Consider the following 19,647-nt stretch of genomic DNA (forward strand, 5'->3'; position numbering starts at 1 on the left):
CCCGGATGTTAGGAGACACCTGACGGAGGACTGGGGGAATACACGCAGTACTGGAGATGAGGGGGGATGAGGGGGGATGGCATCCCCCCTGAAATAAAAACGGTCCAAATCATCCCCCCTTTCCATCCCTTATGTCATTTCATCAATGAATGTGCTATTTCAACATTTAGAGTCATTACCAGAAAAATAACTTATTTGACAATTTTCACCTGTTTCAAGTAAATTTTCACTTGAAATATACAATAATAAGTAATAATAAGTAGAAAAATCTGCCAGTGGGACAAGATTTATCCTCTCATTACAAGCAATAAAATCTTGTTCCACATGCAGATCTTTCTACTTATTTTAAGTGAAAATCTACTTGAAACATATGAAAATTGTTGTTTTTTCCAGTGATGAGTCTTGTTTTAAGTGTAATGAGGCTTTTTTACTAAAATTAGACATTTTAACTAGAAAATAAGACAAATATTCTTGTTAATATTGTGAGTTTTTGCAGTGATCCATTTTACTTATCCTTTGAAGGACAGAGTCATATTGATAAGTTCAGAAAAGTGTTTTTTATTCTTGTGTTTTGATGTATTTGATGTAAGCCCGGTGGATATTTAAAGCTTACAGAAGGCTGCATTTAACTGCTGCTATGTCATTCCTGCAGTATTTCTGCAGCTGTTTTGGTCACTGCTATTATTTGTAATATATTATAATATTTGTAATCAGCACAAATTATCTGTCCCCATATGATAAAATCCACCATCCCCCATGATTTTTTTTTTACAACTCGAGTACTGAATACAGGACTGTCTCAGAAAAATACAATATTGTCATAAAGTCCTTTATTTTCTGTAATGCAAAAATGTCATACATTCTGGATTCATTACAAATCAACTGAAATATTGCAAGCCTTTTATTATTTTAATATTACTGATCATGGCTTACAGCTTAAGAAAACTCAAATATCCTATCTCAAAATATTAGAATATTCTGGGAATCTTAATCTAAAACTGTAAGCCATAATCAGCAATAATAAAAGGCTTGCAATATTTCAGTTGATTTGTAATGAATCCAGAATGTATGACATTTTAGTTTTTTTTTAATTGCATTACAGAAAATAAAGAACTTTATCACAATATTCTAATTTTCTGAGACAGTCCTGTACACTCAGAATTTGGATTTGATGTGGGTAAGTGATGCTGAGAGGCTCAATTGGATTTTTGATTATAAAGTATTTGCTGACTATTTAGAGAAAGCGTGGGATAAACAAAGAGAAGTAAAATATATGTGAAAATATCCATTCTGTTTTTTGTTGGGGAGAAAGAAATATTAAGTATTTTTATTTTATTTATTTATTTTTTAATTTGATTTATTTATTTTGTTTTTTTTCTGGTGTACATTGTGTAGCTCCCAACACGACATGAGTCATGTTGGTATGTTGAATTAAAATCATAAGTCTGTTGAACCAGTTATCGTTTCTGGGGTAAAATATGTTCATACGAGAAACAAAAGACAAAGCAGTCGACTGGATTTCACACTCTACACTCTTTATTTAGAGGAGCTACAGCGTGTGCAGAGACCTGAACAACCGTGGAGAAAAGGGGTACAACAGAACGTCAGGACAACGCACCTCCAAACAGAAGTGAGGATCGTCACTTATCTCCTGAATGATTTGAGTTTAGAAAGGCTATTACATTTGGGGGTTGGTGGTACGTTGAACCGGTGGGAGGAAACAGGCTATAGGAAGTCAAACACCGTCTGTAAATACACTTAACGTTGCAAGGTAATCTTAGAAATGAAAAAACTTCAAACCGCAGCTTCTTTGGGTCTTTATAATTTGGTTAACCAGATAAAAGACAACTTTGAGCTGAGCCTTTATCATAATTGTGAAAGAATAAAACAGCCATTAGGAAGGAGTAACAGATTTAAATTATGTTTACATTACCATTCTCTTTCTTACATGGCCAAACACAGATTACTGTCTCTAAAAAGACATTTCATGGATGATTTAGCCTCTTGCTGACCAAGTTATAAATATAAACCAAAGAGTAACAGGAAAGGGCAAAGAGGACAAAATAAAAACATGGATATAGGAAATGAAGGAATGGAGTTTAAAGATCAAAACAACAAAGACAAAAGGGTTTTCCACAACAGGTCAGCGGGGGACAGAGTAGACATTTCTAACTTTCGTTTAATTAACTAATTTTTTTTTTTTCAAATGATTTCTCAATGTTTTATATGTGTTAAGCAAACAAAATGTTTTTATCCATTTTCATTTTTTTATTTTTTTTAGCTATTTTTGACAGCTGCAGGGGGAAAAAACATAACAAAAAAAAGCACATTATTGGATCAGACTTGTGAGGAGTAATCTGGTGTTGAACTGGTCCTGGTAACCTGCTTCCCGGCGGTCTCTAGGTGGCACTGACTGGCTGCAGAGGCGGGCAGGGGCTGGAGCCGTCCTCCGGGGACGATCTGAGATTGCATATAACACGGCCCGCTGCGCCTCCTCCTCCTGCTGCTGATGTTGCTATGACGCCCGCGGTGGGAATGGCTCCCTCTGGGATGGCGGTGGTGTTGGTGGCGTCTTCGTTGTAGAGCCGCTTGATACCGTCGTAAAAGTCATCGACGTCCATCTGCTCCACCTGAACATGCAAACAACTGAGTTCCACCACTGCAAATCATTTCTGGCATGTTCTGTTATGTAATTTTTTCCTCTTTACAATTAATTTCATAAAATTGGTATAGAAAAAATTGGTATCGAAGTGAACGTATCTGTACAAAAGATTTTTAAAAGGTAACCAGCCCTACATGAGTTAAAGTTTCTTTTTTTGGCACATGTGAAGCTAAGATAGTAGGTGCATTTATTACAACAAGAAACTACACTATCTACTTTCACACCTGGGATATTTATGCTTAAAAATTAATGTGGGTTGTCATGAATAGTTGTTTTCTTCATCGACGATGACAATAACACTTTTCTGCTCTACTTAAGGAGTTATTTTTCTTTTGAACACAGTAAGACAGGGTCACCTTGCGTTTGGCCGAAGCCTTGCAGCGCAATGTGAAGATCAGCGGGTCCCGATGGCAGAGGTGCTTGGTTGCAGAGGGGAGAGTTGGGGTTTTGCCGTCTGAGGAGCAGGAAGCAGAGCGCCACTGCTTCTCTCCAGCTGCTGTTTGTGGCCAGGCAGTCGTGGTGGTGGTGGTGGTGGTGGTGGTGGTGGTGAGAACGTGGTCCCTTGAAGACTCGGTAGAGGAGGTGATGGTGCCTGGAAATATGAAATTGAAAATATAAATATGAAATATGAAAACTTTTTAATCAATGTACGAAAACAGTGCATGCACAGACAAGCTATTAAACACTTCACCTGTATGGGCTCAAATTAAAGCCATAAATATTTTGTGCGTGTGTGAATGAATAAATGAGACCTAAAATTTAAATTTCTTTGTAGAAAGGCGCTTTATGAAAATAAGTCCATTTACTTGTATTAATTTACTTTTTACTTTTAATTTACTTTGTCTTGCCACATCCAATATGGCTGCGACCCCAGTAGGCGATGCAATGTGCTGATTGGCTCTCCAGAAACGCTTTGAAACCCGTGCCAAAGATCGCTGATTGGCTCTTATTATTGGCACGTCAAAACAGTGCCATAACTCGTAGTTGTAAAAAAAGTTTGTAGCTTTTGTAAAAAAGGTTTGTAGCTTTGTATATCCAATGTTGCACACAGACGAATTAATTCCACAGCTACAAATATGTTCTACACATTGACAAAATATTTCTACAAGTACAAATATTTTTTGCACATGCACAAAATATTTCTACAAGTACAAATATTTTTTGCACATGCACAAAATATTTCTACAAGAACAAATATTTTTTGCACATGCACAAAATATTTCTACAAGTACAAATATTTTTTGCACATGCACAAAATATTTCTACAAGTACAAATATTTTTTGCACATGCACAAAATATTTCTACAAGTACAAATATTTTTTGCACATGCACAAAATATTTCTACAAGTACAAATATTTTTTGCACATGCACAAAATATTTCTACAAGTACAAATATTTTTTGCACATGCACAAAATATTTCTACAAGTACAAATATTTTTTGCACATGCACAAAATATTTCTACAAGTACAAATATGTTTCGCACATGCACAAAATATTTCTACAAGTACAAAGTTTATTTACAGATACAAAATATTTATGGCTTTAATTTGAGCCCATACACCTGTACCCCGTTTCTTCCTATTCATGGTCACAGTGGTCTGCTGGATCATATCCCAGCCCCATTTGGACCCACCAAAGAATGGGGAGAACATGCAACCCCCCCGTGGAAAGGCCCGAGATGATTATTCAAACCAGGGACCGAGCTGCGAGGCAAACGTGCCGACCACCAACCCACTGGGGTGCCGATATTATGTAATACATTAAAAAAGCGTTTCAACTGCATTACCTACTAGCCCCATTATTCATCCCAGTTCACGCACAGAATGCAATACAGACCCAGTGTGCAGCCGGGTAGAGAGGCGTCCTGGGCTGGAGGCTGCAGAGGGCCGCAACACTGCACAGGCTGGTAGATGTACACCCTGTTTGCAGGCAGGGATTTTTTAGCAGACAAGCTGCTTGCCACGAGCTCTTGGCTGCGAACCAACTCAAAGCAGTCAATCTGTGAGAGGGGAAAGGCAGACAAAAACCCACAAATAAATAAATGAACGCAAAACAAACAGGCTTTACAGGCTTTTGTTGCTACAGACAGTAAAAAACAGAAGTTTATAATTCAGACGGCTGCAGCACGAGTGAAGTTCCGGTATCGACTAAAGTTTCCAATTTTAAAAAGGCACCAGATAATTAACTTTGACGGTTATGAGAATGTATGAATAGTAAACCAAAAGGGTTTTGATCAATGGAGAGAAATAAGATCACAGTCATCAGGAATGATTTTTGGGAGCTTTCTGAACAAGCTTGTAGACAAGGTCCGTGCTTCACAAAGTTCTGGGTGATCAGAAGTTAGACCCACCACCGACAGTTACTGAACGTTGTTTTCAGATGTAAGGCATTGTATTTAAATTCATCTCTCTACAACCCTAACACGGGAGTTTGTACTAGCAAAGTAAATTGACCAAATACCCATAAAAGACTGGTAAAAGAAGCAAAGGGCCAGTCCCAATACTCCCACTACCCCTACTTTTCATTCCTACCCCTAAATTTTGCGCGTTCCCGTGAGGGTAGTGGTGTCCCAACTCCTCTTTCCACCTAGGGGGAGTGGGGAAAACGAGGGTTAGTGGGCATCAATCTAGCCCTTCAGAGCAAGGGTTTTCAGATGCACACTAGTTGACCGAGGGCTAGAAAAATTTCCCAGAATGCTTTACGTCATCATTTGCAGACTGAATCAAAAAAAAAACATGGCGGACATTTCTTATTTTTTAGTGAATAAAATCTATATTTTGAGTTAGTTTCTGCATAAAAATGCGTTTTGATTACATTTCTAGCGAGAAATATATATTTTACTTTCATAATATTCACTCAGTGAATGTACATAATCACTCGCTTGCCTGTTGTTGCGAAGATCACGCCAGAATAAAGGCTGATATATGGTTCCGTGTTACACCAACGCAGAGCCTACGGTGTAGGTTACGCGGCGACTCGCGCCATACCCTACGCCGTAGGCTCTGCGTCGATTTAACGTGGAACCATAAATCAGCTCCCGAGCCGGCAGACTGTTCTCATCCCGAAATTTTCGGATCAAATTTCTTAACAGGCGTTATTTGTATAAACTGAGCCCAGGTTGGGGATCTTAACGGTTACTTTTACACCTGAAAAAATATATAAAACTTAATAAAGTGGCATATTAACAGCGCTACAGCTGAAATTAAAGCTTTTAGCTCTGGGCTTCCTGATATGGTGTGACGTTTGTGCAAACGTAACTACGCAGTCGCTTACGTACCCGAACGTAAACCACGCAGTGACGTAGCACGCACAATTTAGGGGTAGTGCTGAAAAGTAGTGGTAGGGGGTGTATTGGGACTGGGCCCTGGGAAGATTACAAGGTCCCTAAAATTTGTGGCTTCTTTTTTAGGGGTAGTGGTAGAAAGTAGGGGGTGTATTGGGATTGGCCCATAATCTTAAGACAGACCTGTACGTTCCTCAGCAGGTCAATGGTCAAAGCCAGCCAGTCAGGACAGCACGTCCCCAGCTCCAAGGTGATGAGGGTCAAGGCCAGCATGGATCCTTTCAGCTGCCAGAACACACAGACACCAGTGAGTGAGAGATACAAGACAGACGGAGGCTGAGGATACATAACCCTCAGAATGCAATCAAACTTGATGTTTTGATCAAAAACACAAAACATGTTCAAATTGCATATGTGATGCCAGACTATGCGTACCAGCATGAGTGTGTGGTCAGCCAGACACTGGTACAGTCGTCGAGTGAGCAAGGCGAGGTGCTGCGATAGGTTAACTCCCAACCTGGTGTCCAAAAGCCCAGAGCGACGTGAAAAGACCATGGCGTGAAACTACGGGAGAAAGCAAAGGCATAAAAGACTTCAAACCACACTGCCAGAAGTGTTTATATGTTGAATAATTTGGTTTTACAATTTTTTATTCAAACCCGACATGATATATTTGATAAATGGTAGATTTTACTGCTGTACCTAATATGGATTGAATATAAAGTCATCTGTAGTGACTCCGTTTTGCCCCCAGATGTCAGTGTTTATGCACTGGTCACCTGTGACTTCCAATTGATTTGTTACAGAATGTGAGAAATGTTCACTGATTAAGAAACAAATACCGTATTTTCTGGACTATAAGCCGCTACTTTTTTCATAGGTTTTCAACCATGCGGCTTATACAAAGGTGCAGCTATTCTGTGGATTTTTCTTCCACTGCTCGGGGCGCTCTAACCAGAATTAGAATCAAAACTAAGACAAAATAAATGCAAAGAAGAATACACTACTTCTTCTTTAGCAGATAGAAGTAGGTAGAAGCAGATTTCAAACAGATAAATAGATAAATAAATACTGGTTATTTTCTCTTGGTTCTGTCCCGTTTTAATCAGCAAAGTTGCTGCCGTGTTAAAAGACACTGTTAGGAAAGGATCTATTTAGGTACAAACATGTACATCATTTACAGTTCAAAATCCTTCTGTACATGTAGTAAATATCTAATGTAACAACATAAATATCTGCGGCTTGCATATCTTAATAGAGCAGATGCGGCTCGTATATCTTTTTTTTTATAATCTTTTAAAAAATAGAGCGGATGCGGCTTATATACAGGTGCGGCTTATAGTCCAGAAAATACGGTCATGCTTTTTCCCAATTAACTACTGGAGTCTCCTTATATGGAAAAGACACAGGTACACGAGAGTGTGCTTGTGTGTGAAAGATGTACAATGTGCAGGAAGTCCAGTGCTGTGGTGGTGTGCAGATCCCACTTCAGTTTATCCAAGACGACCCTCTCCATCCTCAGAATCTCTGATGGAGAACAGCCGCAGTTGCTGGCACCAGCCAGCTCCTTTAGAGAGGGCACACACTGACACATACACACAGAAATCACCCTAATTGTCCTTGGAAACACACACCAGACACCTGTCTATGCATTCCAGCAGTTGCAAAATAATCCTTTAACTCTGTATTCTCTGTTGTTGCATGTTGTTGGTGTTCACCTCATCCTCTTCACAGGTCTTGGCAGCCAGGAAGAAGCAAGTGACGGCTATGCAGCGCAGGTACTTTGGACGGGCCTGCCAACAAATAATTCAAATAAATTAAATAAATGCAGCCAGTGAATCAATAAAATGTTCAGAGTTGCTTAATAAAAACGTGACATAAGCTGGCAGGACAAACCCATGTTAATGTCTCTTTAAAGACCATTAAGGCAAGGCAAATGTATTTGTATAGCACAATTCAACACAAGGTAATTCAAAGTGCTTTACATTGACATTAAAAGCAGCAAGACACAATTAAACAGTAACAAGTCAATTATAAAGGTAAATAGAAATAAGAAATAACAAAATGAAATAAAATGATAAAAAAAGAGGTAAAATAATAAAAAGCACAAGTTTCTTAAAAACTAAGGGCAGTAGAGTACAGCAGGTAAGTATTTAATTTAGGAATATGCTTCAGTAAACAGTAATGTTTTTATCCTGATTTAAAGGAGCTGACAGTTGCAGCAGACCTCAGGTCTACAGGAAGTTTGTTCCACCGGTGAGGAGCAGAATAACTGAACGCTGCCTCACCTTGCTTGGTTCTGGTTCTGGAACCACAACAAACCAGATCCAGATGAACCTCAGGGGTCTGGGAGCTTCATAGGAACTAACAGATCAAGCATGGATTTTGGTCCAAGACCATTCAGGTCTTTGTAGACCAGCAGGAAGATTTTAAACTCTATCCTTTGACTCACTGGAAGCCAGTGTAGTGATTTCATGACCGGTGTAATGTGGTCCAGTTTCCTGGTGTAATGTGGTCCAGTTTCCTGGTGTAATATGGTCCAGTTTCCTGGTGTAATGTGGTCCAGTTTCCTGGTGTAATGTGGTCCAGTTTCCTGGTGTAATATGGTCCAGTTTCCTGGTGTAATATGGTCCAGTTTCCTGGTGTAATGTGGTCCAGTTTCCTGGTGTAATGTGGTCCAGTTTCCTGGTGTAATATGGTCCAGTTTCCTGGTGTAATGTGGTCCAGTTTCCTGGTGTAATGTGGTCCAGTTTCCTGGTGTAATGTGGTCCAGTTTCCTGGTGTAATGTGGTCCAGTTTCCTGGTGTAATGTGGTCCAGTTTCCTGGTGTAGTATGGTCCAGTTTCCTGGTGTAATATGGTCCAGTTTCCTGGTGTAATAAGGTCCAGTTTCCTGGTGTAATATGGTCCAGTTTCCTGGTGTAGTATGGTCCAGTTTCCTGGTGTAATAAGGTCCAGTTTCCTGGTGTAATGTGGTCCAGTTTCCTGGTGTAATATGGTCCAGTTTCCTGGTGTAGTATGGTCCAGTTTCCTGGTGTAATATGGTCCAGTTTCCTGGTGTAATATGGTCCAGTTTCCTGGTGTAATATGGTCCAGTTTCCTGGTGTAATATGGTCCAGTTTCCTGGTGTAATATGGTCTAGTTTCCTGGTGTAATATGGTCTAGTTTCCTGGTGTAATGTGGTCCAGTTTCCTGGTGTAATGTGGTCCAGTTTCCTGGTGTAATATGGACCAGTTTCCTGGTGTAATATGGTCCAGTTTCCTGGTGTAATGTGGTCCAGTTTCCTGGTGTAATGTGGTCCAGTTTCCTGGTGTAATGTGGTCCAGTTTCCTGGTGTAATGTGGTCCAGTTTCCTGGTGTAATATGGTCCAGTTTCCTGGTGTAATGTGGTCCAGTTTCCTGGTGTAATATGGTCCAGTTTCCTGGTCTAATGTGGTCCAGTTTCCTGGTGTAATGTGGTCCAGTTTCCTGGTGTAATATGGTCCAGTTTCCTGGTGTAATGTGGTCCAGTTTCCTGGTGTAATATGGTCCAGTTTCCTGGTGTAATGTGGTCCAGTTTCCTGGTGTAATATGGTCCAGTTTCCTGGTGTAATGGTCCAGTTTCCTGGTGTAATATGGTCCAGTTTCCTGGTGTAATGTGGTCCAGTTTCCTGGTGTAATATGGTCCAGTTTCCTGGTGTAATGTGGTCCAGTTTCCTGGTGTAATATGGTCCAGTTTCCTGGTGTAATATGGTCCAGTTTCCTGGTGTAATGTGGTCCAGTTTCCTGGTGTAATATGGTCCAGTTTCCTGGTGTAATATGGTCCAGTTTCCTGGTGTAATATGGTCCAGTTTCCTGGTGTAATGTGGTCCAGTTTCCTGGTGTAATGTGGTCCAGTTTACTGGTGTAATATGGTCCAGTTTCCTGGTGTAATATGGTCCAGTTTCCTGGTGTAATATGGTCCAGTTTCCTGGTGTAATATGGTCCAGTTTCCTGGTGTAATATGGTCCAGTTTCCTGGTCGTAATATGGTCCAGTTTCCTGGTCGTAATATGGTCCAGTTTCCTGGTGTAATGTGGTCCAGTTTCCTGGTGTAATATGGTCCAGTTTACTGGTGTATTATGGTCCAGTTTCCTGGTGTAATATGGTCCAGTTTCCTGGTGTAATATGGTCCAGTTTCCTGGTGTAATATGGTCCAGTTTCCTGGTGTAATATGGTCCAGTTTCCTGGTCGTAATATGGTCCAGTTTCCTGGTCGTAATATGGTCCAGTTTCCTGGTGTAATGTGGTCCAGTTTCCTGGTGTAACGTGGTCCAGTTTCCTGGTGTAATGTGGTCCAGTTTCCTGGTGTAATATGGTCCAGTTTCCTGGTGTAATGTGGTCCAGTTTCCTGGTGTAACGTGGTCCAGTTTCCTGGTCGTAATATGGTCCAGTTTCCTGGTGTAACGTGGTCCAGTTTCCTGATGTAATACGGTCCAGTTTCCTGGTGTAATGTGGTCCAGTTTCCTGGTGTATTATGGTCCAGTTTCCTGGTGTAATATGGTCCAGTTTCCTGGTGTAATGTGGTCCAGTTTCCTGGTGTAATATGGTCCAGTTTCCTGGTGTAATATGGTCCAGTTTCCTGGTGTAATGTGGTCCAGTTTCCTGGTGTAATGTGGTCCAGTTTCCTGGTGTAATGTGGTCCAGTTTCCTGGTGTAATGTGGTCCAGTTTCCTGGTGTAATGTGGTCCAGTTTCCTGGTGTAATGTGGTCTAGTTTCCTGGTGTAATGTGGTCCAGTTTCCTGGTGTAATGTGGTCCAGTTTCCTGGTGTAATATGGTCTAGTTTCCTGGTGTAATATGGTCCAGTTTCCTGGTGTAATATGGTCCAGTTTCCTGGTGTAATGTGGTCCAGTTTCCTGGTGTAATATGGTCCAGTTTCCTGGTGTAATATGGTCCAGTTTCCTGGTGTAATGTGGTCCAGTTTCCTGGTGTAATGTGGTCCAGTTTCCTGGTGTAATGTGGTCCAGTTTCCTGGTGTAATGTGGTCCAGTTTCCTGGTGTAATGTGGTCCAGTTTCCTGGTGTAATGTGGTCTAGTTTCCTGGTGTAATGTGGCCCAGTTTCCTGGTGTAATGTGGTCCAGTTTCCTGGTGTAATATGGTCTAGTTTCCTGGTGTAATATGGTCCAGTTTCCTGGTGTAATATGGTCCAGTTTCCTGGTGTAATATGGTCCAGTTTCCTGGTGTAATGTGGTCCAGTTTCCTGGTGTAATACGGTCCAGTTTCCTGGTGTAATGTGGTCCAGTTTACTGGTGTAATATGGTCCAGTTTCCTGGTGTAATGTGGTCCAGTTTCCTGGTGTAATATGGTCCAGTTTCCTGGTCGTAATATGGTCCAGTTTCCTGGTCGTAATATGGTCCAGTTTCCTGGTGTAATGTGGTCCAGTTTCCTGGTGTAACGTGGTCCAGTTTCCTGGTGTAATGTGGTCCAGTTTCCTGGTGTAATATGGTCCAGTTTCCTGGTGTAACGTGGTCCAGTTTCCTGGTCGTAATATGGTCCAGTTTCCTGGTGTAACGTGGTCCAGTTTCCTGATGTAATACGGTCCAGTTTCCTGGTGTAATGTGGTCCAGTTTCCTGGTGTATTATGGTCCAGTTTCCTGGTGTAATATGGTCCAGTTTCCTGGTGTAATACGGTCCAGTTTCCTGGTGTAATACGGTCCAGTTTCCTGGTGTAATACGGTCCAGTTTCCTGGTGTAATACGGTCCAGTTTCCTGGTGTAATATGGTCCAGTTTCCTGGTGTAATATGGTCCAGTTTCCTGGTGTAATATGGTCCAGTTTCCTGGTGTAATATGGTCCAGTTTCCTGGTGTAATATGGTCCAGTTTCCTGGTGTAATATGGTCCAGTTTCCTGGTGTAATATGGTCCAGTTTCCTGGTGTAATATGGTCCAGTTTCCTGGTGTAATATGGTCCAGTTTCCTGGTGTAATATGGTACAGTTTCCTGGTGTAATGTGGTCCAGTTTCCTGGTGTTTGTAAGGACTCTGGCGGCAGCGTTCTGGATCAGCTGCAGCTGCCTGATAGATTTCTTGTTAAGGCTTCGAAAGATGCCATTGCATTAAAGATGCCATTTCAGCATCTTGAAATGCCCTGTCATGGTTTAGGGCTGTGTACCGAACTTTGGTTCTTTAATGGCACCGACCGAAATCACTAGGTACCACCTGGAATCGAAAGATGCCTGGTCTTTCGGTTCCTAGGATGCGCAAGGTGGTGCCTGTGTTTGGCTGTAATGTTACACGTGTGTTAGTTGTGTTTATGCCCAAAAACGGGTTCACGTATGGGTTGTCTTGTTGTCGAGGCCATTAAACATGTCTCCTATTGATACCACTAGTGCGCAATGCAATATTGGCAAGTGCACTCAATGTGCACTAAGTTGTTTTTCACCAAAAGTCATTTTTTTTATGTTATAGTTTGTTAATGTTCTTTTGCACTAAAATTATGTATTTGTTTGAAACTTGTTGGACTAAAATTACCAACATTGAAAAATAAAAGTCAACATTAGTATGGTAATGTGTAATGTAATTCTTTACTCTTTACAATTAATTTCATAAAATTGGTATAGAAAAAATTGGTATCGAAGTGAACGTATCTGTACAAAAGATTTTTAAAAGGTAACCAGCCCTACATGAGTTAAAGTTTATTTTTTTGGCATATGTGAAACTAAGATAGTAGGTGCATTTACTACAACAAGAAACTACTCTATCTACTTTCACACCTGGGATATTTATGCTTAAAAATTAATGTGGGTTTTTTTTCACTGAAATAAAAATGGCTCTACTTGACACTACGACAGCTCAATAGTCAAGCTGACAGCAGGATCCCAGTAGAACTGGCACTATTTATGTACCTTAATGGGAGCGAGGAAGCGGTCGAGAATGCTGACAGCCAACACCAGGGTCTCTGGGTACAGCTGCAGCCTCCTGTGGAGCTCCGTCAACCAGCGCACAGCCTCATCCCGCTGGGCCGGGGAGATGTCTGTATCCTGGATCCAATCAAAAGCAAAACAACTGCGTTATCATTACTGTGTTGCAATGTGCTGTAACACATTGGTGCACGTGATTAACTAATCCATATGTAGTGTTTGGTTTATGAGCGTTGGTTTATTGCTTGTTTTTCCCAACCACCCACAAGCCTCAAGTTGAAAGGTTTGGAAAATGAGAAGTGCTTGGTGCACACGAATCCATTGTCTTCAACCAGTTGACCATGTTTGATATGAACCACCCCAACTTCCCCAAGTGTACAAAAGTTGTGTTATTACTCACACACACACAAAAAGATCATTTGAAGAGCCAGGACTGCCGTTTGCTCTTATAATTTGTCCAGAGCTATTAAAACATTAGTTTTTCATCACTGCATCTGAGGTATTTTAGTCCCCCGGGTGTAAAAACTGTATATATGAAGATTACATACAGGACTGTCTCAGAAAATTAGAATATTATGATTTTCTGTAATGCAATTACAAAAACATGAAATGTCATACATTCTGGATTCATTACAAATCAACTGAAATATTGCAAGCCTTTTATTATTTTAATATTGCTGATCATGGCTTACAGCTTAAGAAAACTCAAATATCCTATCTCAAAAAATTTGAATATTCTGGGAATCTAAATCTTAAACTGTAAGCCATAATCAGCAATATTAATATAATATAATATAATATTAAGCAGCACGGTGGCTTAGTGGTTAGCACTGTTGCCTCACAGCAAGAAGGTTCCCGGTTCGACTCCCAGGCCCAGCAGGGCCTTTCTGTGTGGAGTTTGCATGTTCTCCCCTTCTTGCGTGGGTTCTCTCTGGGTACTCCGGTTTCCTCCCACAGTCCAAAAACATGCATGCTAGGTTAATTGATCATTCTAAATTGCCCGTAGGTGTGAGTGTGTCTGGTTGTTTGTGGGGACTGCGGGTAGAAACTAGCATATCTGCTAAACCCGGTGTATTTACACTGCTTAATGTTGTGTACATTAATATGCATTGTCCCGTCTAAATAAACTTTGAAATTAAAATAATAAAAGGCTTGCAATATTTCAGTTGATTTGTAATGAATCCAGAATGTATGACATTTTTGTTTTTTATTAATTGCATTACAGAAAATAAAGAACTTTATCAAAATATTCTAATTTTCTGAGACAGTCCTGTATATCAAATGTAAAAATATGCACTTTTTAGTCATCAGCAACTGCCATGTAGAAACAGTGAATTATTGGTTTTAGTTTTAATCTTCAAGATTGTGCATCATCATCACCACCAACACATGCTGACATTGTTTGTGTCATATTTAATCTGACGCCTCACGCTGCTTGTGGGGCTCCACTGTTCAAGCAACGTGCAGGATGTTGATTTCCATCTCAGTGGGAGCTTTCCTCTCCACCGTCACCTTGTGCTTGGTCAGAAAGTGCAGCCAAGTGGAGATAAGATGCAGTCCGTTGAGCTTCTTAGCTGGGCTGGGTTTTTTTGGGTGAATCAGCATTACGTGAACTTTGAATTTGGACCCAAATTAAAATAATTATAAATTGATTACTGACTTAAGTAATACCAGACCCAGAACACACGAGACAGATGATGCATCTCAGATGGGGTTTTTCCAGGGAAAACCAAGCATTCTCCTGGAGCATCGTTGAGGACGGGGGAGTCTGGGCATCTGCTACTGCCCTCACAACTAGAACCTGGATCAGTGGGGTTAATGTATGAATGAATGACACGTCAAGCAGGGCAAAGAGGTAAATCCTCACCTGTGAGGAGGGCTTCTTTGGCATGTAGACCCTCCACGTCTCGGCTTCCCTAGAGACTGCCCTTTCTAGAAGAAAAGACAGTCTCTGGGGTCCCCAGGGTTCGGCACATTTCATCCCGTCCTCCCTGGGTTGAGCCTACCTCCCCACTGGATACAGTAACCTGCATTTCAACACATCACCAGCAACAACTCATTACATTCTTCAAAGATGAATTTGATTTACACATTCTACATAAAACATTTTTTTTTTTTTTATAATGCTCATTTATCGGCGCTGTGTTATATTTCACACCGAGGTTATTTATTTTCAGAGGTGTATAATCTAAACCAGCTACTAAACCAGCTCCTCTGCAGGTAGATGCTACTTCAGAAACTTCAGAAAATTACACTTTAGATGCTGCTGCATATCCTGGTTTAGACTCATGTACAAGATATCTGTCAATGTTTCACTATATTGTGTTTGGTATCATTTTAAAGGGGACTTTTTAAGCATTCATTCAAGCTAAGATGTGAATCTTTCTGACCAACATTGAGGTCACTGCAGCTCTTTAAACTATAAACAACACACATTTTTACACCATTTTCGCCTAAATGGTATACTATCTTTTAGCCCTGTGTCATCTTGGAACAACAGAGACACAAAATACAAAAACTGGAATACTCACAGGACCATAAGGATTCAGGAAATGTATAATATACCCCTCATATATCATTGTTGCAGGTCATTGTGAGCCTTAAACTAGAAGAGCATCATTAGGCTCCTATGAAACTATACCAGCCACTAGGCTGATGTCACAAACTGGTCTTTATCATCAAATACACGACATAACGATGAGATAAGGAACCAGCTTAGTTTTATAAACAACATTATAAACATTATAAATTATCAAGATCTGATGATAGTTAGGCTATCAAGTTCTGTGTACTTAAGATAGTGTTAAGAAGGTTAACCAAGTACAGAATCATCACATAATGTCACTCAAACTATGATCCAGCTGCCACTCAGGAAGGTTTATCATACCAAAATATCATCTACAGACATGGATATTTTTAAAAATCATAAGCAAGTTTTGTCACCTTGAGTGGTTCTGACAAGTGAAATTTTGGGCTCTGGCCCCTGGACTATTAGTAAATACACCAGTCATTATACAGGACTGTAATTATAATTAGAATATTGTGATAAAGTTCTTTATTTTCTGTAATGCAATTAAAAAGACAAAAAGGTCATACATTCTGGATTCATTACAAATCAACTGAAATATTGCAAGCCTTTTATTATTTTAATATTGCTGATTATGCCTTACATTAGGAATGGGTGATATTTTACCGTTCACGATATACCGTCGAAAAAAAATCCCCACGGTAAGAATTTGTCATCTTCCGGTAAAAACGAAAAATTCACGTTGATGACGTTTTTGTGTAAAGCCGGATTTATGGTTCTGCGTTAAATCAACGCACAACGTACGTGTGCGGGAAGGAAAGGAAGAAAGAAAGAAAGATAAATTCCCTTTGGTGACGTTTTTGTGTAACAAACATGGCGGATCTGAGAGCGAGGAGTCATTACAGTTTTGCAGTACAGGTGTACTAATTTAATTGGTTTTTATTAATTCAATTTAATTGGTGTAATTTAGTATTCTTTTAGAGCAGTCTTTTGGGGGCTCCAAAGACTGAATGTGGTGATAGATTTATAGTTACAAAGGTGGAGTTGAATTGTTTTTTTGTTTTTTTTAATCGTCATTTTTATCGTTATCGGGATAAATGGCAGAAATTATCGTGATACATTTTTTTGTCCATACCGCCCATCCCTAGCTTACATTTTAAGATTAAGATTCCCAGAATATTCAAATTTTTTTAAATAGGATATTTGAGTTTTCTTAAGCTGTAAACCATGATCAGCAATATTAAAATAATAAAAGGCTTGCAATATTTCAGTTGATTTGTAATGAATCCAGAATGTATGACCTTTTTCTCTTTTTAATTGCATTACAGAAAATCACAATATTCTAATTTTCTGAGACAGTCGTGCATTTGTAAATACACCAGTCATTATATAACGAGTGTCTACGTCGACTCCCAGGGTTTTCGTTAATGTTTGGGGCTTGAAGGGGCAGGTGGATGATTTATTATTTACCCCCGTCTACGTGCTGGAAATGAACCAGACTACTTTCTGGGGCAGATTTGACAACCCATTGGCCATTGTACCCTACGCCGTAGGCTCTGCATCGACGTAACGCGGAACCATAAATCAGGCTTTAGTGTCGCTAAGGACTCGGCAGCTGACGTGATTTTGCCGACAAAAGTATAATAATGAAAAAAAAGACACAGTGACAACTCCTCGCTGGGTGTCGGATGAACGCTGTGGTGTATATATATCGTTGTAGATCGGCTCCAGAGTGGCCGAGGCCCGGACTCTCACCTCCCCTGCGAAGCGGAGAAAAGCAGCGGATTTCATCCGGTCCGCTGATTCAAGGGGAGAGAAAAGGGGCAGAATCAACACCCGCAACTCGGTTCCCGTTCAGTCGTCCATTGTCGCTCCCATTGTGCAAAGTGTCCCTATAAAATATAAATAGGAAAAATAAAACGACGGGGAGGTAGACTTAAGTCTACTTCCGAAGAAGGACCAGGGAGGGGAGGAGACCGGCCCGGCGGTCCCGCCCCCCTTAAAGCTGAACCCGGCTCTGGAACGATCCTCTGTCCGCTGCAGCTAAAGCAGGATTTATGGCTCTGCGTTACATCGACGCAGAGCCTATGGCGTAGGGTACGCGGCGACGCGCACCGTACCGCGTCCCCTACGCCGTAGGCTCTGCGCGGAACCATAAATCAGCCTTACATTCAATGCGCGATCAAATCATACAAAAACAGACAAACACGTTTAACGAACCTTTTTTTTATTGTTCGCTTTGTCTCGAACACAACAAAACCCATCAAATTAAAAGCATCAAAATATTAAAAAAAAGCAAAACATTTTTAACAGCCTCATCCAAAATAAAGCTTATTTAGTCCTGTCCCTTCCTCACAATATCATATCATATACAGGACTCTCTCAGAAAATTAGAATATTGTGATTTTCTGTAATGCAATTACAAAAACAAAAATGTCATACATTCTGGATTCATTACAAATCAACTGAAATATTGCAAGCCTTTTATTATTTTAATATTGCTGATCATGGTTTACAGCTTAAGAAAACTCAAATATCCTATCTCAAAAATTAGCCTTCAAGCCCCAAACATTGCCGAAAACCCCGGGAGTGGACGTAGCCACTCGTTATATAATGACTGGTGTATTTACATATACAGGAGGACTGTCTCAGAAAATTAGAATATTGTGATTTTCTGTAATGCAATTACAAAAACAAAAATGTCATACATTCTGGATCATGGCTTACAGCTTAAGAAAACTCAAATATCCTATCTCAAAAAATTAGAATATTCTAGGAATCTTAATCTTAAACTGTAAGCCATAATCAGCAATATTAAAATAATAAAAGGATTGCAATATTTCAGTTGATTTGTAATGAATCCAGAATGTATGACATTTTTGTTTTTTTAATTGCATTAAAGAAAATAAAGAACTTTATCACAATATTCTAATTTTCTGAAACAGTCCTGTATGGCATATAAAAATTCAAAAATTAAAAGAAAAGAAAGGAAAAAAAGAAAATACAAAATAACAAAAAATAAATACAACACAAACAACCAATAAACAAAGATCAAGGCATAATTAAACCAGTCTCCAACAATATCCTAAATTCAAAAATCCAATCTCCCAGTCACTTCTCCGATGATCCATGACCAGCCATGAATGCAGGCAGTTACATTTGTATCATATATGATCCATGCCACAAGGAACAGAATAACAATCAAAGAAATACGGAAGGCAAATTGAGTTCTTTACAGGTCCCCATTTTTATACTTGTCAATAATTGCTTTCTTGTATGTGTTTTTAAACTGTATAAAGTTAGTGCTTCATTTGATTTCATCCATACCCTTCCACAGTTCCCCCACAGACTGATATGCACATGTTTTTAAGAGTAGTACGTACAAAAGGTTGTTTAAAATGTAATTTTCCTCTTACATCATATTGTCCTTCTTTATCTTTAAACATTTTTTGAATGTTTTCAGGCAGTGCATTATTTCTTGCTTTGAACATTATTATTGCTGTTCTAATTTTCACTAGGTCCACAAATTTCAAAGTCTGTGATTTTTTAAGGAATAGAGGATTGGTGTGATCGAGATACCCAGCATGATTTATTATCCTTACTGCTCTTTTTTGCAATGTGCATATCCTTTGTAAGGTGCTCTTGTAGGTATTACCCCAGATTGCCACACAATAGATCAGAACCCTGATTGTAATACATTCAGACACCACGACGTGGAGAAACACAAGAAATCTTTAATTAGAGGAAAACATCTCGTTTCATTTATTAATTGGTCAGTCTGATCAAGTTTCGAGCTCGGTCCAGGTTGTGGTGACTCTTTACGTGTCTTGGAAGTACCAAGAAAATCCTGACCGTCAAGAAAACAAGTCAAAACACTACATAACACGTACCAGTGGTGCGTCAGGACTATATATTTATTAGCCAATCAAAGCATACCATTTTGGGCGGTCTATTTGAACTGATCAAAACAACGGCGCGCTGATTGGTTGATGTCAACGTCAGTGAAAGGGGGTTTGTCTTATGTCACATTTGCCCTATTTCCATGGCAGCGACATTAAACAGTGGATTTAAAATGTATAATGTGTAAAAGTCGTGAGAGTAGATAGTTTAATCGAACAACAATTCTGATACTACACGGAATCATTGTATTACTATATTACTTTTAGGTTTTTTTACATGTACAACCGAGGAGGACGGGACTCGACGGCTGCTGCTGGAGCTGGCCTGTGATTGGCTGCTGCCGACTAACGTCACAACGTGGGCGTGACCCATTTGAACATCAACAAAAGAGAAAA

General features: G+C 39.9%; 1 protein-coding gene across 1 annotated transcript; it reads right to left on the minus strand.

The window, feature by feature from the left end:
- Window positions 1–1,514: 1,514 nt before the first annotated feature.
- ccni (cyclin I) lies at window positions 1,515–17,337 on the minus strand. The gene is made up of 10 exons (XM_061734608.1): window positions 17,108–17,337; window positions 14,693–14,852; window positions 12,811–12,945; window positions 7,668–7,742; window positions 7,394–7,534; window positions 6,385–6,513; window positions 6,133–6,234; window positions 4,503–4,665; window positions 3,019–3,254; window positions 1,515–2,630 (listed from the first exon to the last, which is right to left on the minus strand). The coding sequence occupies exons 2-10, from the start codon at window positions 14,804–14,806 to the stop codon at window positions 2,400–2,402; spliced, it is 1,326 nt and encodes a 441-aa protein (XP_061590592.1). The 5' UTR covers window positions 14,807–14,852; window positions 17,108–17,337; the 3' UTR covers window positions 1,515–2,399.
- Between the last annotated feature and the right edge of the window lie 2,310 nt (window positions 17,338–19,647).

Source organism: Cololabis saira, chromosome 11 (genome assembly GCF_033807715.1).
Source record: "Cololabis saira isolate AMF1-May2022 chromosome 11, fColSai1.1, whole genome shotgun sequence".
In the NCBI taxonomy this organism is placed as follows: Eukaryota; Metazoa; Chordata; class Actinopteri; order Beloniformes; family Belonidae; genus Cololabis; species Cololabis saira.

Excerpts from the sequence above, each read along its gene's own strand:
- ccni (XM_061734608.1), bottom strand. The coding sequence starts at position 14,806 with ATGAAATGTGCCGAACCCTGGGGACCCCAGAGACTGTCTTTTCTTCTA. Across the intron at positions 4,666-6,132 it reads ACCTGCTGAGGAACGTACAG|ATTGACTGCTTTGAGTTGGT; the intron begins GTCTGTCTTAAG and ends CCCCTCTCACAG. Across the intron at positions 3,255-4,502 it reads TCTACCCGGCTGCACACTGG|GCACCATCACCTCCTCTACC; the intron begins GTCTGTATTGCA and ends TCATATTTCCAG.